General features: G+C 49.5%; 4 protein-coding genes across 4 annotated transcripts; all 4 read right to left on the bottom strand.

Annotated features, from left to right (window-relative positions):
• Nucleotides 1-3,242: 3,242 nt before the first annotated feature.
• LOC135290393 (inositol 1,4,5-trisphosphate receptor-interacting protein-like 1) lies at nucleotides 3,243-5,989 on the bottom strand. Its single transcript, XM_064404299.1, has 2 exons — nucleotides 5,946-5,989; nucleotides 3,243-5,648 (listed from the first exon to the last, which is right to left on the bottom strand). Exon 2 carries the CDS (start codon nucleotides 5,643-5,645, stop codon nucleotides 4,080-4,082), a length of 1,566 nt encoding a protein of 521 aa, XP_064260369.1. The 5' UTR covers nucleotides 5,646-5,648; nucleotides 5,946-5,989; the 3' UTR covers nucleotides 3,243-4,079.
• A 3,441-nt stretch (nucleotides 5,990-9,430) lies between these two features.
• On the bottom strand, nucleotides 9,431-10,996 carry LOC135290206 (inositol 1,4,5-trisphosphate receptor-interacting protein-like 1). The gene has a single exon (XM_064404089.1). It carries the CDS (start codon nucleotides 10,994-10,996, stop codon nucleotides 9,431-9,433), a length of 1,566 nt encoding a protein of 521 aa, XP_064260159.1.
• A 3,626-nt stretch (nucleotides 10,997-14,622) lies between these two features.
• LOC135290205 (inositol 1,4,5-trisphosphate receptor-interacting protein-like 1) lies at nucleotides 14,623-16,188 on the bottom strand. The gene has a single exon (XM_064404088.1). The coding sequence runs from the start codon at nucleotides 16,186-16,188 to the stop codon at nucleotides 14,623-14,625; it is 1,566 nt and encodes a 521-aa protein (XP_064260158.1).
• Nucleotides 16,189-19,785: 3,597 nt separating this feature from the next.
• Nucleotides 19,786-21,351, bottom strand: LOC135290203 (inositol 1,4,5-trisphosphate receptor-interacting protein-like 1). Its single transcript, XM_064404087.1, has one exon. The coding sequence runs from the start codon at nucleotides 21,349-21,351 to the stop codon at nucleotides 19,786-19,788; it is 1,566 nt and encodes a 521-aa protein (XP_064260157.1).
• Between the last annotated feature and the right edge of the window lie 2,208 nt (nucleotides 21,352-23,559).

Here is a 23,559-nt window from a genome sequence, read left to right as displayed (position 1 = left end):
GCTTTGCTAGTTGCCAAGAAGAAAAATACATTTTAAAAAGCCATAAAAGTGTAATTCTCCTCTACACACATTCTAATAAATCAAAGATAGCTAAAAGGATTTTCTTCAGTGAAAGAAAAATCATCATTTCTTGCCCTATACAAAGTGTGAAAGTTTTAGACTGAACAGAGAAATTTTACAGAGAATTATGGTCATGTGAAACCAAAGGGTTAGAAAGAAAAGCTCAATGTAACCTAAGCACTGGCTTTTGATATTATGAAAGCTGTAATGTATGAAACACTGCAGATCTATGGGAAATATATTCCTTTCCATGAGAGGAATTGTCAGAGCACAATGTCTGTGAACCAAGATTGATTACACAGAAACTGTTTTTCCACTTGACACTTATTTTGCAGAGATATTAATGAGGAAACAATTTCTTTTCCCTGCAGTTCAACCTGAGGTCATTCCCCAAGTCTGTTATCAACTTAGACAGCCCATCTGAATGTATCTAATACATGCATTTGAGGGATGAACTATGGTAGGTATATTTGAGGACCCATGATTTCATTTTAAACTACTTTAATTGAGTGAAAAAGTGTTCCTTGGGCTCTGGCTTGATCAGTCTGCCTAGTTTCTGCACAGGACCTGAAGGACCACTGTAGGTCTGCACATACACTGTTTGTGCCTACAGCAATTCTTTTAATTGTTCTCAGGGAATCTCTGCTCTCATTAATAAAGCAAGAGATCTCCAGCAGACCTGACTGGGGAGAAGGTCATGGCTGTGAGTACTAGCTCTTGTACTTCAGATGCCTGTTGTGCAGGCAGCCTGAGCTCTGTGTGCAGAGCTGGGCACCCAAATTTCCCCTGCACAGGACACAGAACATGCATGGTGGCTCCTCTGGACTGGCAGCGCATTTATCTTCAATGTTTAAAACAGATTTTTTATGTCACTGCCATGAAACAAGCCTCAGTGGGTGACAGTGCAATAGTATCTTGCACACCATAGTGGCTGAGGGGTGGGTGCAAGTCATCTGCAGCCATCCTGGTGTCAGGAGAGGTCATCCCAGCAGATGTGGGGAACTCTGAGATTTGCCACAATTTTTTTTAACCTTCTACCCTAGAAAGGTTATTGAAAATCTTGTTTTTATCTCCTCTTCCTCTGTCACTCCCATGCACCTAGTGTAACACCTGAGATCTGAGTGTACCAGAGCCATCAAAATGTTCTTTTTATAGGCAGAGAGAAAGGGCAGGCAGCATGATACAGGGGTGACCTCCCACCTGACACACAGGGTAGGGCTCATCCCACCAATTTTTTGCTGTGTTAATGCCATGGTTCTGATTTACCCTGTAACTGCTGTCTGCTCCTTTCACAGCCAGTGAAGAGGAAGAGATACCTCCAGGGAATGAGGAAAATAACTTCTTCTTCACGCAAGGGTGTTCGACAGACAGGGTGAACTTGCATCAAAGGTGTTCAACAAACAAGAGATATCCCAAATGACAAGTGCAAATTAGATGCTGAGTTTTGAGGTAGCTGCCTCTGGTGAAAAAAAGTCACACATTTGTAGCTACTTGTTACTGCAGCCACATAGGTAGGCTGCAGGAATATGTGGCAGGCTTTCATGGCCAAAGCAGGATTTGCTTCTGAGCCCTGGATGGTCCTTTGCTGTGGTGGTACAGCCCTGGTGTGTGCTGTGGTACCCAGCGAGTGCAAGGCAGCTGTGAAGCAGCAAAGTCAGGAACCCAAACATCTAGAGCTGTATTTCCTCCAAAATCACCTTTCCCCATGAGTGAGTTTTCAGATAGCCAGGGGTTTATACATCTACCCTGCTCCAGGCATACCCTGCTCAGCCACAGACTGGGAGAGATAAATGGGTCAAAAAGAAATGTTCCATCCAGGGGAGTACAGTGGATTCTCTCCCTGCTGGCCCAGTAGCCTCCAGACCCCACCTCCCTCAGCCCTTCTTCATCAGACTTGTGCTCTTCTAGAAACATTTCTGATAACAAGGACTAGCATTTGTGGACATCAATAGCCTTGAAACTACATGCTAAAGGGCCCTTATTAATTAGTTCCTTGAGCTTATTCTCCCACAACTCTGGGGAGTAGCTCCACAGACAGTTTTTTCCATAACACCTAAGATTTTTTACTCAAGCATTTCTTGATTACTGTGGCCAAGACAGCACAAATCACCATTTCACTCTGTGGACAAACAACAGGTCTAGGAGGGCACTTTTCCTAGTGGCTCCCACAGTACCCATGTCAAAAAGCTATTTTCAATGTGGACTTCAGGACTTTTCTCTGCTTGTTCAGCTCTTCTCTAGGATGTCTCCATTTGCACCTGAGAAGTTGAGGTGCACCATGAGTATGATTTGGTGTGACTGATCAAGAGATTTCCTTTCGTTGCCTATAGCATCATCCACCAGTGTCATCATCGTGGCTCCATGATCCATCAGAGACTGGGTGGAGCTCACTGAGGGAATAGATCCTCTCAGAAAAGGCAGGGCAGGCAGTGTCCAAGTGGTAATGGCACTCTCTCTCACAAGCCCCCTGGCCAGGATCTTTTCAGCTACATCAGCTTTGACTCCATGAGAATGCTTTTACTCTAGAGGAAAGGTGTGGCAGCAATTGCCCCTGCCCATTGAGCAGTGCCTTCTCCATGTCCTGCATTCTCAGATCTGTGTCAGCTTTTCCTCAGGGAGTGTCTAAGGATGGCTAGCTTGTCCACGCAGACCCCAGTGAACACAAGGAGGAATATTAGCAATGCCTCTTGCATGGTCCCTGACCAGCTGGAGCTGCCAGCCAGAATTTCTGGGTCCATCTAAAAGGGTCACCCTGGCTGTGACAGTATGAGAGGAAAGGGGGATGAAAGCCATCTTTGTAGCCACTGTAGTGTGACGACCCATCCTTAAGGGGAAGGAAGCACCAAAGATTTGTAAATGTTTGTGATCAAAAGGAATAACAAAAGTCAGAGGGTCCACCAACAATCAGTAAAACTTTATTAACTACCTACACACTGGGCTTGGAAATCAGTATTTTAGTCCCTGACCTACTATACAAGCACAAGTCAGTTAGTTTTGGATTAAGGGGTAAGATTAAAGGGAAGAGAGGAATTAAAGAGGGAGAGATGAATTAAATAAAGAAAGAAAAAGACAAAGAAGGAAAGAGAGCGAAAAAAAGAGTTCCAGATCCCAGATTCACAGTGTGTGACATTTACCGCTACTATAGGCCTGGCTGAGATCAATAAAGTCTAGCACACTCCAGATTCTCAAAAAATGCATTTTATTGAAAAGAGAACAAAGCAGTTTCTGCTTTTCCATTCATAAATGTACTCTACTGTTACTATTACTATTTAAATGTAATTACATACTCAACTCTTCAAATTTACTTTTTATCATGACATAATAACTAAATATTTCATAGCTTTGATATTATCTATATTATAATACTTTACTAGAACATATAACTTATAAAAATTATAGAATATAATAATTTTACACTATATATATATATATATATGAAATAAACATCTAGATTCTTATATATGGCAAATTTCGGGTCAGCTCCAACAGCATTTTTCCAATGAAGATGGAACAAGGAGAGGCTCCATCCATTGGCTGATCCCGGGCCAGCAGTGTTAGTTTTTCCTTTTGGTCGTTTTTGTCCACTTTGTTTTTTCTTATTTCGGTCCCACATTCCCACTTCTTCCGTGCTCTAAATTCTGTCCCTTTTCAAAGGCCGGGAACAGCTCCATTTTGCAGGTCAGCTTTCGTGTTTTTGGCCCTGCATGTACCGTATGTCTTCTATTCATGTGCTTTTTCAGCACTGGCAGAGTTCACACGTAAGCCGGGGGCTAATGCCATCCTTTTCTTGGAAAATGAAGCTATAAAAGGAGGTAGAAAAAACTCTCCTGTAGCCCTTCGCTTGCTGACATGGTGGGACGTGTTGTGGGACCTTCGCCAGAGACTTGGCATGCATCCTCTTCTCCTTGAAGCACCAAAGGAGGACTGCAAGGTGGCTTTCTTCTGCCTGTAGTGCGGCTGATGCGAGCAGCACAAGCAGAGCTCTGGGCTCATAGCCATGACTCCTCCCCTTCATTGGGTCAATCCTCAGCCAGAAGGATTTTTTTGAACCAATTTTCCAGAATGTCATACTCATAGAGCGCATGGGTGTGGGCATCCGGCTGCTGCTCCAGGTGGTGGAAGAGATTGTATGGCTCAGCCATTTTAACGTCTGTGGGTAACTTGATGTCCTGGGGAAAGGTTTCGTTGCCCACAATGAAGTGGTCGAGGCGTTTTTCTCGCAGACATAAGTACAGGTTGTACATGACAAGCACCATTCGTTCCAGGAGGTTCCTCCTGCGCCACGCTGAGACGGGTGAGATATGGAGCATATGCATAACAATGGTCTTCATGGTGTAGGTGGAAAAGCTGAAGCCCAGCGGAAGACGGGTGAAAAACTGGAGGCATTTCAGGTGCAGGCTGTCAGGGGGTGCCTGCCTGGCAAAGTGCTGGAAGAATTCAGCCTCTACTACAGCATAAGACTCGGGCCAGGTTGTGCTTGCTGTGTAGGCCTCTCTGGGCTGGCTGCACGCAAAGACGGCTGAGTCACCTCTCCGCACCCCGAAGAAGATGTCAATCCTGAAGCTTTCCTTGCTGTTGGTCACCTTGAGTTGGCAGCAGCGTGTGGAGGGCAGCAGCTTTAAATGCCAGTTGTGAGACTGAGGCAGAGCTGGCCAGACTGCTCTCACCAGCTGGTGGAACCAGCGGGCAGTTTTCTGCACATCAAGGTAGGAGCCGGTGCACAGGGTGTCCAGGAGGCTGGGATCCTGATTGCTCTTCAGCTCCTCCTCGGAGTGGTGCAGGAAGCACAGCATGTCCTCATCCTGCTGCTGCCTCCCTGGAGTGCAGGTGCACTCCAGCTGCACGCGGACACGGAAGTTCTTCACGTGCCTCTGCTCTTGACTCTCCAGCTCCAGGTGGAAGCTGTGGCCTCGGGGAGGAGTCATGGGGATGAGCACGGTGTAAACGACATCCTGCTCACGGGGACTCCAGCCTTCAAAGGCACTGCCCACCCCGATGGCTCGTTGCAGGACTGGGTAGAAGCTGTTGGAGAGGACATGGCCAAAGCAAATTGTATAATTATTCATGAGCCGAGTTATCCATTCACAGCCTCTCTGCAGGTCCTGTACAGGCCACTGGATGCGCTGCATTACAACTCGTCCAACCCGATCGTCCGCATCATCATCTTCCTCACTGACTTCATTTGCACCACCGTTGATTTCTGCAATTGCAGCTGCATTGACATCTTCATTTCGGATATTGCCTTCTTCATTTGCCCCAGCGTTGCACACTTCCGCTTCATTGGCACCACCGTTTCCTTCTTCAGCCTCCTCTCTCCTTTGGCTGCTTTTCCACCCGGTGAACCACAAGACCAAGACGAGGGTCAGGAACACAGCAACAGCAAAGTTCTGCAAGAGCTGCGCCTGCTTCGCCTGCTCCTGCATAAGCTGTTCCATCTCCTGCTCCAGATGAAGCCTCTCCCTTTCCAGGTGCTTTTCACGCGCTTCCATGCGCAGACGTGTTTCTGCATCCAAACCATCAGCCACAGGCTGTGGGTATTGGATGAGGCTTTTGAACACCACCAACAGGAATACCATGGGATCCATGGTCTGCAGGAGGAGGGAGAGAAGGCCGTGAGTGGGACGGGGATGCAGAGAACTACTGGCTGCTGAGGGGAGGATCCTCAGGGAGCTGGGCGCAGGAAGGACAGGGCCCCACACAGACAGCCTGCAGGCAGCAAGGCCTGTCCCACTGCCCCAGCAGCTCCAGCTCCTGCCCTGTGGCCTGCCCAAGCTTCTCCTAGGAGGGGCTGGCCCTGCATGCAGAGGGAGAAGCCAGCCCCAGGTGCAGCATTTCTGCCCCAGCCCTTGTTCCCAGCACAGCCTCCCCGCCACGTCTGCACTCACCGCTTGCCAAGGCAAAGCAGGCCCAACGTGACCTGCCGGCACCTTTTTCAGCTGCCCCCATTGTGACACGTCCCCCGTGATGTCACACGTGTCACAGCACTGGGAGAGATCAACGGGTCAGAAAGAAATGTCAGAAAGGGAAAAGCTCTGCCACAGTGTCCCAAAGCTGGGATTTCTTGCCCTGTAACCACCTTCTATAAAGCACCACCTTCCGTGACCAGAGTCTTGTTCTCTGCCAGGAATTGCCAGGGCATCTGGACAAATCCAATCAGCTGGCAGCTGGAGAGGAGAGGAGAGGAGAGGAGAGGAGAGGAGAGGAGAGGAGAGGAGAGGAGAGGAGAGGAGAGGAGAGGAGAGGAGAGGAGAGGAGAGGAGAGGAGAGGAGAGGAGAGGAGAGGAGAGGAGAGGAGAGGAGAGGAGAGGAGAGGAGAGGAGAGGAGAGGAGAGGAGAGGAGAGGAGAGGAGAGGAGAGGAAAAACCCCAGAAGTGCCCTATAAACAGGAAAAATGGAAGGGATATTTATGCTGAGTAAACCTGGCAAATCTCTTCCAAACCCTGTGGGATGCTGTGCAGAAGACTTCTGCCTGGAGACAAGTTGTGGGGAGGACGCAGCGTACCCAACTCCCATCCAGGACGCCCTGCAAGGCAATCCTTGCCATGAAAATGGAGCAAGAATGAGGAGATGACAACAGGCCTTGGAGGGGGAAGTGTTCAGGTCCAAAGCTTGTTAGAGAGAGTGGTTTTCTCTGACAATCCATCCTGTGATTCCTTGATTGCAGCCACCACTTTGGAGGAAGAAGATTGTTCTCTGCTCTCTGTAAAGAAGGGCTGCCTTACAGTGGGGATGTATGGATGGAAAGGGATGGAAAGCAGAACTTCATGGAAGGAGGGAGATAGATGGAGACACCATGTGAGGAGGAGGGTTATTCCAAAGCCAGATCCAGGCAGCCTCCATTTCTGCCCCCACCACCCTCTCCCTCTTCCAGCCAATCCCTCCACAAGCAGCTTTCCCATGCAGCAGAGGACTCCAGCAGGAATGGACGCTCATGGGGAGGTGGCAGTGCAGGCAGACAGGGCCATGCTGGTTCTGCAGGCATCTTCAGCGGCGGGACAGAACACTAGGGTCAATAGGATGAGGGCACAGGGGTGGAGCAGGGGGAAGGGCCAATGGGATACATTGGATCTGCATGTCACAACAAGGCATGCTGCGAGAAGCCTTTTTCTGCACCCTAACAGGTGGTTATGGCTTGGGGGGTTTTCCCTCCAGGGGAGTAGAGTGGAGGGATTCTTTCCCTGCTGGCCCAGCAGCCTCCAGACCCCACCTCCCTCAGCCCTTCTTCATCAGACTTGTGCTCTTCTAGAAACATTTCTGATAACAAGGACTAGCATTTGTGGACATCAATAGCCTTGAAACTACATGCTAAAGGGCCCTTATTAATTAGTTCCTTGAGCTTATTCTCCCACAACTCTGGGGAGTAGCTCCACAGACAGGTTTTTCCATAACACCTAAGATTTTTTACTCAAGCATTTCTTGATTACTGTGGCCAAGACAGCACAAATCACCATTTCACTTACAAGAGCATCTCTGTGGACAAACAACAGGTCTAGGAGGGCACTTTTCCTAGTGGCTCCCACAGTACCCATGTCAAAAAGCTATTTCAATGTGGACTCCAGGACTTTTCTGGGCTTGTTCAGCTCTTCTCTACGATGTCTCCATTTGCACCTGAGAAGTTGAGGTGCACCATGAGTATGACTTGGTGTGACTGATCAAGACATTTCCTTTCATTGCATATAGCATCATCCACCAGTGTCATCATCCTGGCTCCGTGATCCATCAGAGACTGGGTGGAGCTCACTGAGGGATTAGATCCTCTCAGAAAAGGCAGGGCAGGCAGTGTCCAAGTGGTAATGGCACTCTCTCTCACAAGCCCCCTGGCCAGGATCTTTTCAGCTACATCCATGAGAATGCTTTTACTCTAGAGGAAAGGTGTGGCAGCAATTGCCCCTGCCCATTGAGCAGTGCCTTCTCCATGTCCTGCATTCTCCGATCTGTGTCAGCTTTTCCTCAGGGAGTGTCTAAGGATGGCTAGCTTGTCCACGCAGACCCCAGTGAACACAAGGAGGAATATTAGCAATGCCTCTTGCATGGTCCCTGACCAGCTGGAGCTGCCAGCGAGAATTTCTGGGTCCATCTAAAAGGGTCACCCACGCTGTGACAGTATGAGAGGAAAGGGGGATGAAAGCCATCTTTGTAGCCACTGTAGTGTGACGACCCATCCTTAAGGGGAAGGAAGCACCAAAGATTTGTAAATGCTTCTGATCAAAAGGAATAACAAAAGTCAGAGGGTCCACCAACAATCAGTACAACTTTATTAACTACCTACACACTGGGCTTGGAAATCAGTATTTTAGTCCCTGACCTACTATACAAGCACAAGTCAGTTAGTTTTGGATAAAGGGGTAAGACTAAAGGGAAGAGAGGAATTAAAGAGGGAGAGATGAATTAAATAAAGAAAGAAAAAGACAAAGAAGGAAAGAGAGCGAAAAAGAGAGCGAAAAAGAGAGTTCCAGATCACAGATTCACAGTGTGTGACATTTACCGCTACTATAGGCCTGGCTGAGATCAATAAAGTCTAGCACACTCCAGATTCTCAAAAAATGCATTTTATTGAAAAGAGAACAAAGCAGTTTCTGCTTTTCCATTCATAAATGTACTCTACTGTTACTATTACTATTTAAATGTAATTACATACTCAACTCTTCAAATTTACTTTTTATCATGACATAATAACTAAATATTTCATAGCTTTGATATTATCTATATTATAATACTTTACTAGAACATATAACTTATAAAAATTATAGAATATAATAATTTTACACTATATATATATATATATATGAAATAAACATCTAGATTCTTATATATGGCAAATTTCCGGTCAGCTCCAACAGCATTTTTCCAATGAAGATGGAACAAGGAGAGGCTCCATCCATTGGCTGATCCCGGGCCAGCAGTGTTAGTTTTTCCTTTTGGTCGTTTTTGTCCACTTTGTTTTTTCTTATTTCGGTCCCACATTCCCACTTCTTCCGTGCTCTAATTTCTGTCCCTTTTCAAAGGCCGGGAACAGCTCCATTTTGCAGGTCAGCTTTCGTGTTTTTGGCCCTGCATGTACCGTATGTCTTCTATTCATGTGCTTTTTCAGCACTGGCAGAGTTCACACGTAAGCCGGGGGCTAATGCCATCCTTTTCTTGGAAAATGAAGCTATAAAAGGAGGTAGAAAAAACTCTCCTGTAGCCCTTCGCTTGCTGACATGGCGGGACGTGTTGTGGGACCTTCGCCAGAGACTTGGCATGCATCCTCTTCTCCTTGAAGCACCAAAGGAGGACTGCAAGGTGGCTTTCTTCTGCCTGTAGTGCGGCTGATGCGAGCAGCACAAGCAGAGCTCTGGGCTCATAGCCATGACTCCTCCCCTTCATTGGGTCAATCCTCAGCCAGAAGGATTTTTTTGAACCAATTTTCCAGAATGTCATACTCATAGAGCGCATGGGTGTGGGCATCCGGCTGCTGCTCCAGGTGGTGGAAGAGATTGTATGGCTCAGCCATTTTAACGTCTGTGGGTAACTTGATGTCCTGGGGAAAGGTTTCGTTGCCCACAATGAAGTGGTCGAGGCGTTTTTCTCGCAGACATAAGTACAGGTTGTACATGACAAGCACCATTCGTTCCAGGAGGTTCCTCCTGCGCCACGCTGAGACGGGTGAGATATGGAGCATATGCATAACAATGGTCTTCATGGTGTAGGTGGAAAAGCTGAAGCCCAGCGGAAGACGGGTGAAAAACTGGAGGCATTTCAGGTGCAGGCTGTCAGGGGGTGCCTGCCTGGCAAAGTGCTGGAAGAACTCAGCCTCTACTACAGCATAAGACTCGGGCCAGGTTGTGCTTGCTGTGTAGGCCTCTCTGGGCTGGCTGCACGCAAAGACGGCTGAGTCACCTCTCCGCACCCCGAAGAAGATGTCAATCCTGAAGCTTTCCTTGCTGTTGGTCACCTTGAGTTGGCAGCAGCGTGTGGAGGGCAGCAGCTTTAAATGCCAGTTGTGAGACTGAGGCAGAGCTGGCCAGACTGCTCTCACCAGCTGGTGGAACCAGCGGGCAGTTTTCTGCACATCAAGGTAGGAGCCGGTGCACAGGGTGTCCAGGAGGCTGGGATCCTGATTGCTCCTCAGCTCCTCCTCGGAGTGGTGCAGGAAGCACAGCATGTCCTCATCCTGCTGCTCCCTCCCTGGAGTGCAGGTGCACTCCAGCTGCACGCGGACACGGAAGTTCTTCACGTGCCTCTGCTCTTGACTCTCCAGCTCCAGGTGGAAGCTGTGGCCTCGGGGAGGAGTCATGGGGATGAGCACGGTGTAAACGACATCCTGCTCACGGGGACTCCAGCCTTCAAAGGCACTGCCCACCCCGATGGCTCGTTGCAGGAATGGGTAGAAGCTGTTGGAGAGGATATGGCCAAAGCAAATTGTATAATTATTCATGAGCCGAGTTGTCCATTCACAGCCTCTCTGCAGGTCCTGTACAGGCCACTGGATGCGCTGCATTACAACTCGTCCAACGCGATCGTCCGCATCATCATCTTCGTCGCTGACTTCATTTGCACCACCGTTGATTTCTGCAATTGCAGCCGCATTGACATCTTCATTTCGGATATTGCCTTCTTCATTTGCCCCAGCGTTGCGCACTTCCGCTTCATTGGCACCACCGTTTCCTTCTTCAGCCTCCTCTCTCCTTTGGCTGCTTTTCCACCCGGTGAACCACAAGACCAAGACGAGGGTCAGGAACACAGCAACAGCAAAGTTCTGCAAGAGCTGCGCCTGCTTCGCCTGCTCCTGCATAAGCTCTTCCATCTCCTGCTCCAGATGAAGCCTCTCCCTTTCCAGGTGCTTTTCACGCGCTTCCATGCGCAGACGTGTTTCTGCATCCAAACCATCAGCCACAGGCTGTGGGTATTGGATGAGGCTTTTGAACACCGCCAACAGGAATACCATGGGATCCATGGTCTGCAGGAGGAGGGAGAGAAGGCCGTGAGTGGGACGGGGATGCAGAGAACTACTGGCTGCTGAGGGGAGGATCCTCAGGGAGCTGGGCGCAGGAAGGACAGGGCCCCACACAGACAGCCTGCAGGCAGCAAGGCCTGTCGCACTGCCCCAGCAGCTCCAGCTCCTGCCCTGTGGCCTGCCCAAGCTTCTCCTAGGAGGGGCTGGCCCTGCATGCAGAGGGAGAAGCCAGCCCCAGGTGCAGCATTTCTGCCCCAGCCCTTGTTCCCAGCACAGCCTCCCCGCCACGTCTGCACTCACCGCTTGCCAAGGCAAAGCAGGGCCAACGTGACCTGCCGGCACCTTTTTCAGCTGCCCCCATTGTGACACGTCCCCCGTGATGTCACACGTGTCACAGCACTGGGAGAGATCAACGGGTCAGAAAGAAATGTCAGAAAGGGAAAAGCTCTGCCACAGTGTCCCAAAGCTGGGATTTCTTGCCCTGTAACCACCTTCTATAAAGCACCACCTTCCGTGACCAGAGTCTTGTTCTCTGCCAGGAATTGCCAGGGCATCTGGACAAATCCAATCAGCTGGCAGCTGGAGAGGAGAGGAGAGGAAAAACCCCAGAAGTGCCCTATAAACAGGAAAAATGGAAGGGATATTTATGCTGAGTAAACCTGGCAAATCTCTTCCAAACCCTGTGGGATGCTGTGCAGAAGACTTCTGCCTGGAGACAAGTTGTGGGGAGGACGCAGCGTACCCAACTCCCATCCAGGACGCCCTGCAAGGCAATCCTTGCCATGAAAATGGAGCAAGAATGAGGAGATGACAACAGGCCTTGGAGGGGGAAGTGTTCAGGTCCAAAGCTTGTTAGAGAGAGTGCTTTTCTCTGACAATCCATCCTGTGATTCCTTGATTGCAGCCACCACTTTGGAGGAAGAAGATTGTTCTCTGCTCTCTGTAAAGAAGGGCTGCCTTACAGTGTGGATGTATGGATGGAAAGGGATGGAAAGCAGAACTTCATGGAAGGAGGGAGATAGATGGAGACACCATGTGAGGAGGAGGGTTATTCCAAAGCCAGATCCAGGCAGCCTCCATTTCTGCCCCCACCACCCTCTCCCTCTTCCAGCCAATCCCTCCACAAGCAGCTTTCCCATGCAGCAGAGGACTCCAGCAGGAATGGACGCTCATGGGAAGGTGGCAGTGCAGGCAGACAGGGCCATGCTGGTTCTGCAGGCATCTTGAGCGGCGGGACAGAACACTAGGGTCAATAGGATGAGGGCACAGGGGTGGAGCAGGGGGAAGGGCCAATGGGATACATTGGATCTGCATGTCACAACAAGGCATGCTGCGAGAAGCCTTTTTCCGCACCCTAACAGGTGGTTATGGCTTGGGGGGTTTTCCCTCCAGGGGAGTAGAGTGGAGGGATTCTTTCCCTGCTGGCCCAGCAGCCTCCAGACCCCACCTCCCTCAGCCCTTCTTCATCAGACTTGTGCTCTTCTAGAAACATTTCTGATAACAAGGACTAGCATTTGTGGACATCAATAGCCTTGAAACTACATGCTAAAGGGCCCCTATTAATTAGTTCCTTGAGCTTATTCTCCCACAACTCTGGGGAGTAGCTCCACAGACAGGTTTTTCCATAACACCTAAGATTTTTTACTCAAGCATTTCTTGATTACTGTGGCCAAGACAGCACAAATCACCATTTCACTTACAAGAGCATCTCTGTGGACAAACAACAGGTCTAGGAGGGCACTTTTCCTAGTGGCTCCCACAGTACCCATGTCAAAAAGCTATTTTCAATGTGGACTTCAGGACTTTTCTCTGCTTGTTCAGCTCTTCTCTAGGATGTCTCCATTTGCACCTGAGAAGTTGAGGTGCACCATGAGTATGACTTGGTGTGACTGATCAAGAGATTTCCTTTCATTGCCTATAGCATCATCCACCAGTGTCATCATCCCGGCTCCGTGATCCATCAGAGACTGGGTGGAGCTCACCGAGGGAATAGATCCTCTCAGAAAAGGCAGGGCAGGCAGTGTCCAAGTGGTAATGGCACTCTCTCTCACAAGCTCCCTGGCCAGGATCTCTTCAGCTACATCCATGAGAATGCTTTTACTCTAGAGGAAAGGTGTGGCAGCAATTGCCCCTGCCCATTGAGCAGTGCCTTCTCCATGTCCTGCATTCTCCGATCTGTGTCAGCTTTTCCTCAGGGAGTGTCTAAGGATGGCTAGCTTGTCCACGCAGACCCCAGTGAACACAAGGAGGAATATTAGCAATGCCTCTTGCATGGTCCCTGACCAGCTGGAGCTGCCAGCGAGAATTTCTGGGTCCATCTAAAAGGGTCACCCTGGCTGTGACAGTATGAGAGCAAAGGGGGATGAAAGCCATCTTTGTAGCCACTCTAGTGTGACGACCCATCCTTAAGGGGAAGGAAGCACCAAAGATTTGTAAATGCTTGTGATCAAAAGGAATAACAAAAGTCAGAGGGTCCACCAACAATCAGTAAATCCTTATTAACTACCTACACACTGGGCTTGGAAATCAGTATTTTAGTCCCTGACCTACTATACAAGCACAAGTCAGTTAGTTTTGGATAAAGGGGTAAGATTAAGGGGAAGAGAGGAATTAAAGAGGGAGAGATGAATCAAATAAAGAAAGAAAAAGACAAAGAAGGAAAGAGAGCGAAAAAAAGAGTTCCAGATCCCAGATTCACAGTGTGTGACATTTACCGCTACTATAGGCCTGGCTGAGATCAATAAAGTCTAGCACACTCCAGATTCTCAAAAAATGCATTTTATTGAAAAGAGAACAAAGCAGTTTCTGCTTTTCCATTCATAAATGTACTCTACTGTTACTATTACTATTTAAATGTAATTACATACTCAACTCTTCAAATTTACTTTTTATCATGACATAATAACTAAATATTTCATAGCTTTGATATTATCTATATTATAATACTTTACTAGAACATATAATTTATAAAAATTATAGAATATAATAATTATACACTATATATATATATATATATATATATATATATATATATATATATATATGAAATAAACATCTAGATTCCTATATATGGCAATTTCCGGTCAGCTCCAACAGCATTTTTCCAATGAAGATGGAACAAGGAGAGGCTCCATCCATTGGCTGATCCCGGGACAGCAGTGTTAGTTTTTCCTTTTGGTCGTTTTTGTCCAGTTTGGTTTTTCTTTTTCCGGTCCCACTTTCCCACTTCTTTCGTGGTCTAAATTCTGTCCCTTTTCAAAGGCCGGGAACAGCTCCATTTTGCAGGTCAGCTTTCGTGATTTTGGCCCTGCATGTACCGTATGTCTTCTATTCATGTGCTTTTTCAGCACTGGCAGAGTTCACACGTAAGCCGGGGGCTAATGCCATCCTTTTCTTGGAAAATGAAGCTATAAAAGGAGGTAGAAAAAACTCTCCTGTAGCCCTTCGCTTGCTGACGTGGCGGCACGTGTTGTGGGACCTTCGGCAGAGACTTGGCATGCATCCTCTTCTCCTTGAAGCACCAAAGGAGGACTGCAAGGTGGCTTTCTTCTGCCTGTAGTGCGGCTGATGCGAGCAGCACAAGCAGAGCTCTGGGCTCATAGCCATGACTCCTCCCCTTCATTGGGTCAATCCTCAGCCAGAAGGATTTTTTTGAACCAATTTTCCAGAACGTCATACTCATAGAGCGCATGGGTGTGGGCATCCGGCTGCTGCTCCAGGTGGTGGAAGAGATTGTATGGCTCAGCCATTTTAACGTCTGTGGGTAACTTGATGTCCTGGGGAAAGGTTTCGTTGCCCACAATGAAGTGGTCGAGGCGTTTTTCTCGCAGACATAAGTACAGGTTGTACATGACAAGCACCATTCGTTCCAGGAGGTTCCTCCTGCGCCACGCTGAGACGGGTGAGATATGGAGCATATGCATAACAATGGTCTTCATGGTGTAGGTGGAAAAGCTGAAGCCCAGCGGAAGACGGGTGAAAAACTGGAGGCATTTGAGGTGCAGGCTGTCAGGGGGGGCCTGCCTGGCAAAGTGCTGGAAGAACTCAGCCTCTACTACAGCATAAGACTCGGGCCAGGTTGTGCTTGCTGTGTAGGCCTCTCTGGGCTGGCTGCACGCAAAGACGGCTGAGTCACCTCTCCGCACCCCGAAGAAGATGTCAATCCTGAAGCTTTCCTTGCTGTTGCTCACCTTGAGTTGGCAGCAGCGTGTGGAGGGCAGCAGCTTTAAATGCCAGTTGTGAGACTGAGGCAGAGCTGGCCAGACTGCTCTCACCAGCTGGTGGAACCAGCGGGCAGTTTTCTGCACATCAAGGTAGGAGCCGGTGCACAGGGTGTCCAGGAGGCTGGGATCCTGATTGCTCTTCAGCTCCTCCTCGGAGTGGTGCAGGAAGCACAGCATGTCCTCATCCTGCTGCTCCCTCCCTGGAGTGCAGGTGCACTCCAGCTGCACGCGGACACGGAAGTTCTTCACATGCCTCTGCTCTTGACTCTCCAGCTCCAGGTGGAAGCTGTGGCCTCGGGGAGGAGTCATGGGGATGAGCACGGTGTAAACGACATCCTGCTCACGGGGACTCCAGCCTTCAAAGGCACTGCCCACCCCGATGGCTCGTTGCAGGACTGGGTAGAAGCTGTTGGAGAGGACATGGCCAAAGCAAATTGTATAATTATCCATGAGCCGAGTTATCCATTCACAGCCTCTCTGCAGGTCCTGTACAGGCCACTGGATGCGCTGCATTACAACTCGTCCAATGCGATCGTTCGCATCATCATCTTCCTCACTGACTTCATTTGCCCCACCATTGATTTCTGCAATTGCAGCCGCATTGACATCTTCATTTCGGATATTGCCTTCTTCATTTGCCCCAGCATTACGCACTTCCGCTTCATTGGCACCACCGTTTCCTTCGTCAGCCTCCTCTCTGCTTTGGCTGCTTTTCCACCCGGTGAACCACAAGACCAAGACGAGGGTCAGGAACACAGCAACAGCAAAGTTCTGCAAGAGCTGCGCCTGCTTCACCTGCTCCTGCATAAGCAGTTCCATCTCCTGCTCCAGATGAAGCCTCTCCCTTTCCAGGTGCTTTTCACGCGCTTCCATGCGCAGACGTGTTTCTGCATCCAAACCATCAGCCACAGGCTGTGGGTATTGGATGAGGCTTTTGAACACCACCAACAGGAATACCATGGGATCCATGGTCTGCAGGAGGAGGGAGAGAAGGCCGTGAGTGGGACGGGGATGCAGAGAACTACTGGCTGCTGAGGGGAGGATCCTCAGGGAGCTGGGCGCAGGAAGGACAGGGCCCCACACAGACAGCCTGCAGGCAGCAAGGCCTGTCGCACTGCCCCAGCAGCTCCAGCTCCTGCCCTGTGGCCTGCCCAAGTTTCTCCTAGGAGGGGCTGGCCCTGCATGCAGAGGGAGAAGCCAGCCCCAGGTGCAGCATTTCTGCCCCAGCCCTTGTTCCCAGCACAGCCTCCCCGCCACGTCTGCACTCACCGCTTGCCAAGGCAAAGCAGGCCCAACGTGACCTGCCGGGACCTTTTTCAGCTGCCCCCATTGTGACACGTCCCCCGTGATGTCACACGTGTCACAGCACTGGGAGTGATCAACGGGTCAGAAAGAAATGTCAGAAAGGGAAAAGCTCTGCCACAGTGTCCCAAAGCTGGGATTTCTTGCCCTGTAACCACCTTCTATAAAGCACCACCTTCCGTGACAAGAGTCTTGTTCTCTGCCAGGAATTGCCAGGGCATCTGGACAAATCCAGTCATCTGGCAACTGGAGAGGAGAGGAGAGGAAAAACCTCAGAACTTCCCTATAAACAGGAAAAATGGAAGGGATATTTATGCTGAGTAAACCTGGCAAATCTCTTCCAAACCCTGTGGGATGCTGTGCAGAAGACTTCTGCCTGGAGACAAGTTGTGGGGAGGACGCAGCGTACCCAACTCCCATCCAGGACGCCCTGCAAGGCAATCCTTGCCATGAAAATGGAGCAAGAATGAGGAGATGACAACAGGCCTTGGAGGGGGAAGTGTTCAGGTCCAAAGCTTGTTAGAGAGAGTGGTTTTCTCTGACAATCCATCCTGTGATTCCTTGATTGCAGCCACCACTTGGGAGGAAGAAGATTGTTCTCTGCTCTCTGTAAAGAAGGGCTGCCTTACAGTGTGGATGTATGGATGGAAAGGGATGGAAAGCAGAACTTCATGGAAGGAGGGAGATAGATGGAGACACCATGTGAGGAGGAGGGTTATTCCAAAGCCAGATCCAGGCAGCCTCCATTTCTGCCCCCACCACCCTCTCCCTCTTCCAGCCAATCCCTCCACAAGCAGCTTTCCCATGCAGCAGAGGACTCCAGCAGGAATGGACGCTCATGGGGAGGTGGCAGTGCAGGCAGACAGGGCCATGCTGGTTCTGCAGGCATCTTCAGCGGCGCGACAGAACACTAGGGTCAATAGGATGAGGGCACAGGGGTGGAGCAGGTGGAAGGGCCAATGGGATACATTGGATCTGCATGTCACAACAAGGCATGCTGCGAGAAGCCTTTTTCTGCACCCTAACAGGTGGTTATGGCTTGGGGGGTTTTCCCTCCAGGGGAGTAGAGTGGAGGGATTCTTTCCCTGCTGGCCCAGCAGCCTCCAGACCCCACCTCCCTCAGCCCTTCTTCATCAGACTTGTGCTCTTATAGAAACATTTCTGATAACAAGGACTAGCATTTGTGGACATCATTACCCTTGAAACTACATGCTAAAGGGCCCTTATTAATTAGTTCCTTGAGCTTGTTCTCCCACAACTCTGGGGACTAGCTCCACAGACAGGTTTTTCCATAACACCTAAGATTGTTTACTCAAGCATTTCTTGATTACTGTGGCCAAGACAGCACAAATCACCATTTCACTTACAAGAGCATCTCTGTGGACAAACAACAGGTCTAGGAGGGCACTTTTCCTAGTGGCTCCCACAGTACCCATGTCAAAAAGCTATTTTCAATGTGGACTTCAGGACTTTTCTGGGCTTGTTCAGCTCTTCTCTAGGATGTCTCCATTTGCACCTGAGAAGTTGAGGTGCACCATGAGTATGACTTGGTGTGACTGATCAAGAGATTTCCTTTCATTGCATATAGCATCATCCACCAGTGTCATCATCCTGGCTCCGTGATCCATCAGAGACTGGGTGGAGCTCACCGAGGGAATAGATCCTCTTAGAAAAGGCAGGGCAGGCAGTGTCCAAGTGGTAATGGCACTCTCTCTCACAAGCTCCCTGGCCAGGATCTCTTCAGCTACATCCATGAGAATGCTTTTACTCTAGAGGAAAGGTGTGGCAGCAATTCCCCCTGCCCATTGAGCAGTGCCTTCTCCATGTCCTGCGTTCTCAGATCTGTGTCAGCTTTTCCTCAGGGAGTGTCTAAGGATGGCTAGCTTGTCCATGCAGACCCCAGTGAACACAAGGAGGAATATTAGCAATGCCTCTTGCATGGTCCCTGACCAGCTGGAGCTGCCAGCGAGAATTTCTGGGTCCATCTAAAAGGGTCACCCTGGCTGTGACAGTATGAGAGGAAAGGGGGATGAAAGCCATCTTTGTAGCCACTCTAGTGTGACGACCCATCCTTAAGGGGAAGGAAGCACCAAAGATTTGTAAATGCTTGTGATCAAAAGGAATAACAAAAGTCAGAGGGTCCACCAACAATCAGTAAAACTTTATTAACTACCTACACACTGGGCTTGGAAATCAGTATTTTAGTCCCTGACCTACTATACAAGCACAAGTCAGTTAGTTTTGGATTAAGGGGTAAGATTAAAGGGAAGAGAGGAATTAAAGAGGGAGAGATGAATTAAATAAAGAAAGAAAAAGACAAAGAAGGAAAGAGAGCGAAAAAAAGAGTTCCAGATCCCAGATTCACAGTGTGTGACATTTACCACTGCTATAGGCCTGGCTGAGATCAATAAAGTCTAGCACACTCCAGATTCTCAAAAAATGCATTTTATTGAAAAGAGAACAAAGCAGTTTCTGCTTTTCCATTCATAAATGTACTCTACTGTTACTATTACTATTTAAATGTAATTACATACTCAACTCTTCAAATTTACTTTTTATCATGACATAATAACTAAATATTTCATAGCTTTGATATTATCTATATTATAATACTTTACTAGAACATATAACTTATAAAAATTATAGAATATAATAATTATACACTATATATATATATATATGAAATAAACATCTAGATTCCTATATATGGCAAATTTCCGATCAGCTCCAACAGCATTTTTCCAATGAAGATGGAACAAGGAGAGGCTCCATCCATTGGCTGATCCCGGGCCAGCAGTGTTAGTTTTTCCTTTTGGTCGTTTTTGTCCACTTTGTTTTTTCCTATTTCGCTCCCACATTCCCACTTCTTCCGTGCTCTAAATTCTGTCCCTTTTCAAAGGCCAGGAACAGCTCCATTTTGCAGGTCAGCTTTCGTGATTTTGGCCCTGCATGTACCGTATGTCTTCTATTCATGTGCTTTTTCAGCACTGGCAGAGTTCACACGTAAGCCGGGGGCTAATGCCATCCTTTTCTTGGAAAATGAAGCTATAAAAGGAGGTAGAAAAAACTCTCCTGTAGCCCTTCACTTGCTGACATGGCGGGACGTGTTGTGGGACCTTCGGCAGAGACTTGGCATGCATCCTCTTCTCCTTGAAGCACCAAAGGAGGACTGCAAGGTGGCTTTCTTCTGCCTGTAGTGCGGCTGATGCGAGCAGCACAAGCAGAGCTCTGGGCTCATAGCCATGACTCCTCCCCTTCATTCGGTCAATCCTCAGCCAGAAGGATTTTTTTGAACCAATTTTCCAGAATGTCATACTCATAGAGCGCATGGGTGTGGGCATCCGGCTGCTGCTCCAGGTGGTGGAAGAGATTGTATGGCTCAGCCATTTTAACGTCTGTGGGTAACTTGATGTCCTGGGGAAAGGTTTCGTTGCCCACAATGAAGTGGTCGAGGCGTTTTTCTCGCAGACATAAGTACAGGTTGTACATGACAAGCACCATTCGTTCCAGGAGGTTCCTCCTGCGCCACGCTGAGACGGGTGAGATATGGAGCATATGCATAACAATGGTCTTCATGGTGTAGGTGGAAAAGCTGAAGCCCAGCGGAAGACGGGTGAAAAACTGGAGGCATTTCAGGTGCAGGCTGTCAGGGGGTGCCTGCCTGGCAAAGTGCTGGAAGAACTCAGCCTCTACTACAGCATAAGTCTCGGGCCAGGTTGTGCTTGCTGTGTAGGCCTCTCTGGGCTGGCTGCACGCAAAGACGGCTGAGTCACCTCTCCGCACCCCGAAGAAGATGTCAATCCTGAAGCTTTCCTTGCTGTTGCTCACCTTGAGTTGGCAGCAGCGTGTGGAGGGCAGCAGCTTTAAATGCCAGTTGTGAGACTGAGGCAGAGCTGGCCAGACAGCTCTCACCAGCTGGTGGAACCAGCGGGCAGTTTTCTGCACATCAAGGTAGGAGCCGGTGCACAGGGTGTCCAGGAGGCTGGGATCCTGATTGCTCTTCAGCTCCTCCTCGGAGTGGTGCAGGAAGCACAGCATGTCCTCATCCTGCTGCTCCCTCCCTGGAGTGCAGGTGCACTCCAGCTGCACGCGGACACGGAAGTTCTTCACGTGCCTCTGCTCTTGACTCTCCAGCTCCAGGTGGAAGCTGTGGCCTCGGGGAGGAGTCATGGGGATGAGCACGGTGTAAACGACATCCTGCTCACGGGGACTCCAGCCTTCAAAGGCACTGCCCACCCCGATGGCTCGTTGCAGGACTGGGTAGAAGCTGTTGGAGAGGACATGGCCAAAGCAAATTGTATAATTATCCATGAGCCGAGTTATCCATTCACAGCCTCTCTGCAGGTCCTGTACAGGCCACTGGATGCGCTGCATTACAACTCGTCCAATGCGATCGTTCGCATCATCATCTTCCTCACTGACTTCATTTGCACCACCATTGATTTCTGCAATTGCAGCCGCATTGACATCTTCATTTCGGATATTGCCTTCTTCATTTGCCCCAGCGTTACGCACTTCCGCTTCATTGGCACCACCGTTTCCTTCGTCAGCCTCCTCTCTGCTTTGGCTGCTTTTCCACCCGGTGAACCACAAGACCAAGACGAGGGTCAGGAACACAGCAACAGCAAAGTTCTGCAAGAGCTGCGCCTGCTTCACCTGCTCCTGCATAAGCAGTTCCATCTCCTGCTCCAGATGAAGCCTCTCCCTTTCCAGGTGCTTTTCACGCGCTTCCATGCGCAGACGTGTTTCTGCATCCAAACCATCAGCCACAGGCTGTGGGTATTGGATGAGGCTTTTGAACACCACCAACAGGAATACCATGGGATCCATGGTCTGCAGGAGGAGGGAGAGAAGGCCGTGAGTGGGACGGGGATGCAGAGAACTACTGGCTGCTGAGGGGAGGATCCTCAGGGAGCTGGGCGCAGGAAGGACAGGGCCCCACACAGACAGCCTGCAGGCAGCAAGGCCTGTCGCACTGCCCCAGCAGCTCCAGCTCCTGCCCTGTGGCCTGCCCAAGTTTCTCCTAGGAGGGGCTGGCCCTGCATGCAGAGGGAGAAGCCAGCCCCAGGTGCAGCATTTCTGCCCCAGCCCTTGTTCCCAGCACAGCCTCCCCGCCACGTCTGCACTCACCGCTTGCCAAGGCAAAGCAGGCCCAACGTGACCTGCCGGGACCTTTTTCAGCTGCCCCCATTGTGACACGTCCCCCGTGATGTCACACGTGTCACAGCACTGGGAGTGATCAACGGGTCAGAAAGAAATGTCAGAAAGGGAAAAGCTCTGCCACAGTGTCCCAAAGCTGGGATTTCTTGCCCTGTAACCACCTTCTATAAAGCACCACCTTCCGTGACAAGAGTCTTGTTCTCTGCCAGGAATTGCCAGGGCATGTGGACAAATCCAGTCATCTGGCAACTGGAGAGGAGAGGAGAGGAAAAACCTCAGAACTTCCCTATAAACAGGAAAAATGGAAGGGATATTTATGCTGAGTAAACCTGGCAAATCTCTTCCAAACCCTGTGGGATGCTGTGCAGAAGACTTCTGCCTGGAGACAAGTTGTGGGGAGGACGCAGCGTACCCAACTCCCATCCAGGACGCCCTGCAAGGCAATCCTTGCCATGAAAATGGAGCAAGAATGAGGAGATGACAACAGGCCTTGGAGGGGGAAGTGTTCAGGTCCAAAGCTTGTTAGAGAGAGTGGTTTTCTCTGACAATCCATCCTGTGATTCCTTGATTGCAGCCACCACTTTGGAGGAAGAAGATTGTTCTCTGCTCTCTGTAAAGAAGGGCTGCCTTACAGTGTGGATGTATGGATGGAAAGGGATGGAAAGCAGAACTTCATGGAAGGAGGGAGATAGATGGAGACACCATGTGAGGAGGAGGGTTATTCCAAAGCCAGATCCAGGCAGCCTCCATTTCTGCCCCCACCACCCTCTCCCTCTTCCAGCCAATCCCTCCACAAGCAGCTTTCCCATGCAGCAGAGGACTCCAGCAGGAATGGACGCTCATGGGGAGGTGGCAGTGCAGGCAGACAGGGCCATGCTGGTTCTGCAGGCATCTTCAGCGGCGCGACAGAACACTAGGGTCAATAGGATGAGGGCACAGGGGTGGAGCAGGGGGAAGGGCCAATGGGATACATTGGATCTGCATGTCACAACAAGGCATGCTGCGAGAAGCCTTTTTCTGCACCCTAACAGGTGGTTATGGCTTGGGGGGTTTTCCCTCCAGGGGAGTACAATGGAGGGATTCTTTCCCTGCTGGCCCAGCAGCCTCCAGACCCCACCTCCCTCAGCCCTTCTTCATCAGACTTGTGCTCTTATAGAAACATTTCTGATAACAAGGACTAGCATTTGTGGACATCAATACCCTTGAAACTACATGCTAAAGGGCCCTTATTAATTAGTTCCTTGAGCTTGTTCTCCCACAACTCTGGGGACTAGCTCCACAGACAGGTTTTTCCATAACACCTAAGATTTTTTACTCAAGCATTTCTTGATTACTGTGGCCAAGACAGCACAAATCACCATTTCACTTACAAGAGCATCTCTGTGGACAAACAACAGGTCTAGGAGGGCACTTTTCCTAGTGGCTCCCACAGTACCCATGTCAAAAAGCTATTTTCAATGTGGACTTCAGGACTTTTCTGGGCTTGTTCAGCTCTTCTCTAGGATGTCTCCATTTGCACCTGAGAAGTTGAGGTGCACCATGAGTATGACTTGGTGTGACTGATCAAGAGATTTCCTTTCATTGCATATAGCATCATCCACCAGTGTCATCATCCTGGCTCCGTGATCCATCAGAGACTGGGTGGAGCTCACCGAGGGAATAGATCCTCTTAGAAAAGGCAGGGCAGGCAGTGTCCAAGTGGTAATGGCACTCTCTCTCACAAGCTCCCTGGCCAGGATCTCTTCAGCTACATCCATGAGAATGCTTTTACTCTAGAGGAAAGGTGTGGCAGCAATTCCCCCTGCCCATTGAGCAGTGCCTTCTCCATGTCCCGCATTCTCAGATCTGTGTCAGCTTTTCCTCAGGGAGTGTCTAAGG

This window comes from Passer domesticus, chromosome Z, assembly GCF_036417665.1.
Source record: "Passer domesticus isolate bPasDom1 chromosome Z, bPasDom1.hap1, whole genome shotgun sequence".
NCBI lineage: Eukaryota > Metazoa > Chordata > Aves > Passeriformes > Passeridae > Passer > Passer domesticus.
The sequence above is the reverse complement of the archived record's forward strand: the minus strand, read 5'-3'. Positions and strand labels throughout refer to the sequence as shown.

Excerpts from the sequence above, each read along its gene's own strand:
- LOC135290205 (XM_064404088.1), bottom strand. The coding sequence starts at position 16,188 with ATGGATCCCATGGTATTCCTGTTGGTGGTGTTCAAAAGCCTCATCCAA.
- LOC135290393 (XM_064404299.1), bottom strand. The coding sequence starts at position 5,645 with ATGGATCCCATGGTATTCCTGTTGGTGGTGTTCAAAAGCCTCATCCAA.
- LOC135290206 (XM_064404089.1), bottom strand. The coding sequence starts at position 10,996 with ATGGATCCCATGGTATTCCTGTTGGCGGTGTTCAAAAGCCTCATCCAA.
- LOC135290203 (XM_064404087.1), bottom strand. The coding sequence starts at position 21,351 with ATGGATCCCATGGTATTCCTGTTGGTGGTGTTCAAAAGCCTCATCCAA.